Consider the following 6,593-nt stretch of genomic DNA (forward strand, 5'->3'; position numbering starts at 1 on the left):
AAGCGATTTCAATTATTTATAACGATTATAATCTTCTCAGGATGATAAGCTTATCACCGAGTGTCGAGTACGCTATCTGTCATTCCTTGGTATCGGTCACAATGTGAAGCAATGCGCTTTCATCATGCATACCGCGCAGGACTTGTTCATCGCACATGTTTTCAACTGCGAGCCCAGCAGCGGAGCTCTCTGCAAGACGATTGAGGCCGCTTGTAAAGTGAGGATCCTCTTTTTACGACCCTGCAAATTCTCTCTTGCTGAAAGAAGGCGCTAAATTAAGAAGACGTCTGTATTTCTTTTTCAGCTAAGGTATCAGAAATGCTTGGACGCACATCCGCAGGGTTTCAGAAACGCCAGCAGTCTTAATACTCCGAGCGGCAGAGGATTAGGCGCGACTTTGAAATCCCTAGTTGGTTCCTTGACTGGCCGTAGAAACAAGCAGGGCGAATCCTGAGACGAGGCTCTCTCGCTGCAGGTAAACTACTTTCGGATTATTAAGATTTATATCCTTCGTCAATATTAAGAAATTTTTCAATTTATTAATAATTTTTTTCAGACATTTTTGTAATTTTAATGTAAAAATGTCTTTTTTTTCTTTAACTATACTAAACTAATGGATACATATATGTGAGGATAAAGAAATTTAAAACGAGTGATTGGATATTTTCAATTAATCGTATCAGTTCCCCGACTGTCCGGTAGGAACTCTGGCCATTGCCTGCTGAGCGAGAGGTGATACGACACAGGCATCTCCAGTCGCCGTTGACCCTCAAATATTTCGGTGGCTCGCCGCCGAGCGCATCCCTCAAGTCGCTGCTCTCGCCCTCTCTGGACACCAGGCGTATCCAACTTGCCCGCTGGGAGAGCAATCCTTAAAAAAACGCGAGAACAAAGCCTGATAAGAGGCCAGGAAGCGGCTGTAGGGCAAACGGATATTCTCTTTACGACGTAAACGACTGAATTTCGCGAAAAATTCCGCAGAGTACTATACTAGTATCACAGCTATAGTGGACTATGCTTACCTATGTCGATATGATGTTATGTATGTTATGCAATGTCTGATGAAGGAGGGGAGAATTCGCGGATTTGTCGAGACACAGGAGCGATATAGGGTCGCATCGAACCTGTCGTGGAAATCCTTAAGAGGCAGCATGTACTAGCTTGTGAGCAGTATTCGCAGGAAATCGATAGAAAGAAAGATTATGAAGAGGAAAACGAAGGAATCGAAAGAGTTCGAAGAGTAAATTGTCTGTACATACAAGGTGATGATTACGCGCTAAATTTAATCAACTCGTTTGCTCGAATTGGCAGGGGAAAAAGAAGGAATAATACGCCCATAGGATTTCACAAGCGAATCAAGTTGCACGTATCGGAGAATGAGTGAGCTGCAGTTAACGTAGTAGTAAGCATAATATCCGCGAAGGCATTCGAGGAGATTCGAGGAGAGCTATAGAGAGCTTGCGTATACATATATATATAAATATAAATATATATAAATATAATATATAACTCACGTGTGCGTGTATTCTCGGGTGTACAGATTATAGGGAAACGAGACGAGAGCGATGACCGGGTCGCACGGGACACACGCGTACATGCGTGCGAAGAACGCACTTCCGCACACACACCAGCACGCGCACCGCGACTGTATCGGGTATCCCGCGGATGTACCGCGCTTTTTTCGACGACGAGATGCGCGATAGGTTCCGGGAAACACCGGTAGACATACACACGCGCACGTTAACACGACGGCCGATAGGGAGTTTATTTTTTATGGCGATTTAGTAGGAGCTTTAAAAAAAAGCAAAACTTGCAGCACCTCGGAGATTATGAAACGACAAATACTTATACCGCGACCGTCCTTTAGACTTGAACCGGGGGGAGGGGGGATGGGGGAGGGCAGCAATTAGGCGAGAGATCAGTGATGCGTAACGTTATCGAAATCACATGCGATCGTAGTCGGTCGTGTCACGCGCAATAATTGCGTGACAAACAATATCCGACATCTAAGATGCGAAATTAATGTGTCCGCGCGATAATAACTGTTTAAACCGAATAACAACGGTATTAATAATTTTTATCGATGATAATTATTCTTCTTATAAGCGCGAACGGTAAATAATTATTATTATCGCTAGATGCATCGTAGTACGACGTATTGCAGCTGAAAAATCGTATGCATATCAGGCCATTGCAATTTTTCCGATTCAGGAGATAGACGCATACGAGAGATGTATGTTCGTACAAAAACAATTGTTAAAAGGAATCAAATGTACGACACGTTCCACGCATCTACACACTAGCCCTACTTACGTAGGAACACGTACGTAGCCAAGCATGGATTGCATCTCGCACTAGCGATCGCCGCTATTAGTAGAATTTAGTAAACGATTCAGGCACGTTTCTGTGGTAATATTTAAATTCGATCGCATCGCACCGCGAATTCACAATCCACATATACACTTACAATTTACATGCGTGCGCACTGATGATGATTATACGTAAATGAGACTCGTCGCTGTTATTGGTTCGAAAGTCAAATATTATGATTAGACAGAATATGCGCTCTCTCTCTCTCTCTCTCTCTCTCTACTAATTTGTACCTAATTAATTTTTTATTGATTTTAATCTGTTTATATTTTATAGTGATTACATGAACAAATAGCTTACAATAGTATTTTAAGATTTAATAAATAATTGATCAACCCTACTCTTATCCTACAAATCATCTCTCTTTGAAATAAATCCAAGTGGCGCTTATTAATAATTATATTCAGAAAAAAGAATATGGGATATGCGATCGAGTCATTGAAATCGCATCGTCCTATTCCTTCCTAATTCTTTTCTATTAAGAGAGCGCAATTCTTGTCGTCCTGCGAGGACGGTCACGTCGTACGAGCCATCGTCGTTGCGAGAGATACAAAGTTGTGCGGGACCCAGAACGAAGATATTTCTATGTAGCACTTTAAGTAAAAGAAAAAAAAAAAAAAATAAATGCAGAGGAGCGGGAAGAAGGGAGGCAAGATATAATAGAGCGTTGCGGGAGAGTGTGCGTGAAAGGGTGAGTATGTATGGAGTATGCTGCTGGTCGGGGAAGGCGATATTTATTATTATTATTATGTAAATAGTTTATCGCGAGATCTTTCTTTTGTTTCGTTTTTTTTTGTCGCGAAATTGGATGGACGCGCGATGACATCTCGATAGGCGCGTGAACGAATTTAATTGCACGCGCGTCACATAATTTTGCGTTGAATCGTATCGTTGTACAGTGAGTTTTAAGGAAGAGAAATCGCCAACAGTGTCGCGAGTCTATAAAACATGGGATCGAAAGAGCTTAGTGGGAGTTTGTTCTGCGAAATTAAAATTCCTTCGTCTTTGTAATCGAAGATTTCATTCGACTATTCTCGCGAATTCTGTGCTTTGATGTATTTTATTTCTAGAATTACGGAATTGATTGCCGATCTCTCTCGAAAATTAGAAACGTAATTTTGCAGACAAATTTTCACCTATCTCTCTTAATTCGTGCGTTTTCTTTTTTTTTTTTTTTTGAAGAAAGGACAGAAAAAAGCGTGAGAGGAGAATTATAAATGGTGTGGATGTAAATATAATATTCACGTGTAGAGAGTAAGGCCGAAGCTATGGAATTCAACTGATACACACATTCACATCATCGCACCGCACTGCACACGTGTCGATGCATTATCTCACTTTCTCATACACACACATGCACACATATTCCCAAGTATATATACACACACGCGCGCATACAGAAGAGAGCAGAACATACACACTCACACAAATTACGCATAGCTTAACTGTCTCTTTATATAGGTGTTGATACGCCGTCACGGGAGAAATAATCTCGGATAAGGGAGTAGGCCGGAGGAGAAGGGTTCGGGTGGTAAAACATGACAGGAGCCACTTATAATTGACATAGCATAGCGAACCTTACTATATTTACCGTGACATGTAATACCCTTAACGAGAAAGAAATGCGAATCTACTGATAGAAGAGTTGTTCTGCACAAAAACACGATGCTTCATTGATAATTACAGTGTCTCTATCTCTCTCTTTCTCTCTCTCCCTTTTTCTTTCTTTCTCTCCCTCTCTCTCTCTCTCTCTCTTTCTTTTTCCCCTCTCATTGTTTCTCTACCTTGGAAAAAGTATGTATCTCTCTATCTTTATATTACTTATTCTATTAATTTTTTTTTTTTTTTTTTGACATGAGGAGTTTTTCTTAGAACATTGTTTTTATTCAATCGCTATTTCAATATTAACTTCTTAAATTTTTCTGGTTTTTTTTTTTTGACATGAGGAGGGTATTTTATATTCGACAATTTGTCATTTTATTACAGATTGATTACGGATTATTTTGATTATTCACGCTCTATCGCCGCTGAAAGCCTCATTGTTATTACATTGTTGTCATGATTATCATCGTCGCGTTATTATAGAAAACAAATTTAAGGAGCCGCCATTGTCGTATTGTCATACTATATATTATATATTGTTATCACCGATTTTTGCAAACGAGGGAGAGCGACAACGCGGATAAGTTAGATAATTGTCGATACAACATTTCTATAAGGATCAATCGTCGATTAAAAATGAAATGAAGAGAATTCTTTTCAAAACGGAAATTTACACAAATCGTTGATGATTGATCCTTGTCGGCAATTATCAATTTAACATATTAATTTGTCCGTGACACTCTCCCTCGAACAATACTCACCTGAAGTATCGCGAGAATCGATCCTTGCGAGACAATCCGGGTGAGAAGCGCTTTATAAAAAATAAGAAGAAGCAAAGAGAAAAAAGAAGCACACCCGTTCCGCGAGTACGTCCGCGTTCCGAGTGATTCGTCGAGATCGAGATACGACGAATCGCATTAAGCGAGTAGAACGAACAGCGAGATTTTATCTTGACACAAACACATTCACACACATATGTAGAATTTTATACGGTGGAATCTCGCTGCGTTGAAAATAAAATAGAAAAAAAATAAGAGGCGAACATAAAACGGATGAAAACTGCGCATTTTTTGTGTGCGAGAGAACAAACACTTTGTATGTGCACCCGCCCCCATTGTTCATGCCCATTTGTATTGCGTAGTTAAACCGAATCGAGTAATTACGAGTAATTACGAAACGGTTACGAGATACTATTATAAAGATAAAAATATATATATATATGTATACATAATGATATATGTATATGTATATATAAATGCAAGACAAAAATGAAATTACTGTAACTACACCTGCCTCTTGTGAATAAATGCCTATTTGTTTCTTTTCACATGTCTTGTTATTCCCAGCTTATTGAAAAACTACGTAAGAAAAAAGGTAAGCTGAGAATGGCTAAGTAATAATTATATTAAGAGAGATAAACGCAAAACGATAACGCGAAGGGATGGAAAGTTTTGATAGGAACGCAAAAGAGAGATGTTCGCAAAACAGATTGTATTAAATAAATATCGTCGCCACAATTGATCAGATCGAGAATTATACAATTATCATACAGTTTCGATGATGTGTATGCTCACATTCGGGAAAAAGAACTAATGTACAACAATGCCTACATACACGTGAGAAATCACACGTGCCGTGAAACGCGTGTCACATCATTGTTCCTTAAAGTCGATTATTTGCTAGAGTTTAAAGTATAAAGTGTAGGATCCTTAAGGAGCATCGTTGCACACACACATACACACACACAGTCATTGTTTAATATCGTAAAAACCTTCCAGTGATATTGCACTATCGTTATGTTAAAATATCAGAGATCACGGCTGGTTCGATCGACTTTTATCCCTAAACAATCATTTTTTTTCGATGTATCGCGAATAATTCATTGGTCCCGTTGAACGGAACGATGGACGGATAGTGATTATTCGTTGTCATCGTGATAATTCGATCAGTCATTCAAGCACGTGTAGAATCACCTTCATATATGTAATAGATGCATCAATCATTTCGAAGTCTTATAATTCTTGTGTGAATTGTTATTAATACTCGCAATTTAATCTATTGATGGAATTTAAAAAATTTGAATCTTTTTCTAACACGAGCATTAATTTGTTTCAAAAACATCATAACGTATTTGCATAATGAGTTAAAAATGACGCACAAATATTTTTGGAAAGGATTCTCTTTCGATTCTAATATAAGCCACATAGCAGTTTGAATCTTTTTCTAACACACGAGCATTAATTTGTTTCAAAAACATCATAACGTATTTGCATAATGAGTTAAAAATGACGCACAAATATTTTTGGAAAGGATTCTCTTTCGATTCTAATATAAGCCACATAGCATATCACATATAGTATTTCGATATCTCTTTATGTCACGGAAAAAGCAGAATACCTCAAGTGACTTCGTTCGCGCTTCGTCATCCGATCAGTTGATTTATGTTGTTTCGAAATAAAAGACCTTCCATTTAAAGATCGTTCTTGCTGTGGAGAATGGTTCGTTCCACGATGATGAGAATTACGGGACGCGTTCTCGCGCGAGAGAAAAAGCGGCTTCGACCCTAATCACCGAGATTGCTCGAGACTAGCCGGGACATTAATTCTTTACACTCTTTAGAT

At 38.8% G+C, this 6,593-nt stretch overlaps 1 protein-coding gene across 7 annotated transcripts in view; it reads left to right on the top strand.

Moving 5' to 3' along the window:
• The window catches only part of LOC115242500 (protein Fe65 homolog), a 169,091-nt gene extending 166,096 nt beyond the window's left edge, over positions 1 to 2,995 (top strand). For 5 of the 7 annotated variants that reach the window (XM_029818823.1, XM_029818824.1, XM_029818822.1 and 2 more), the window contains 3 exons: positions 41 to 217; positions 284 to 475; positions 703 to 2,995. In XM_029818823.1, coding sequence (XP_029674683.1) covers positions 41 to 217; positions 284 to 454 — 348 coding nt within the window. In that variant the 3' untranslated portion in view covers positions 455 to 475; positions 703 to 2,995. Of the gene's footprint in view, positions 1 to 40; positions 218 to 283; positions 476 to 683 lie in introns of all 7 variants that reach the window. The other 2 variants (XM_029818825.1, XM_029818827.1) reach the window with 2 other exon arrangements.
• Positions 2,996 to 6,593: the final 3,598 nt, after the last annotated feature.

Source organism: Formica exsecta, unplaced genomic scaffold (genome assembly GCF_003651465.1).
Source record: "Formica exsecta isolate Colony F162 unplaced genomic scaffold, ASM365146v1 scaffold60, whole genome shotgun sequence".
Classification (NCBI taxonomy): Eukaryota; Metazoa; Arthropoda; class Insecta; order Hymenoptera; family Formicidae; genus Formica; species Formica exsecta.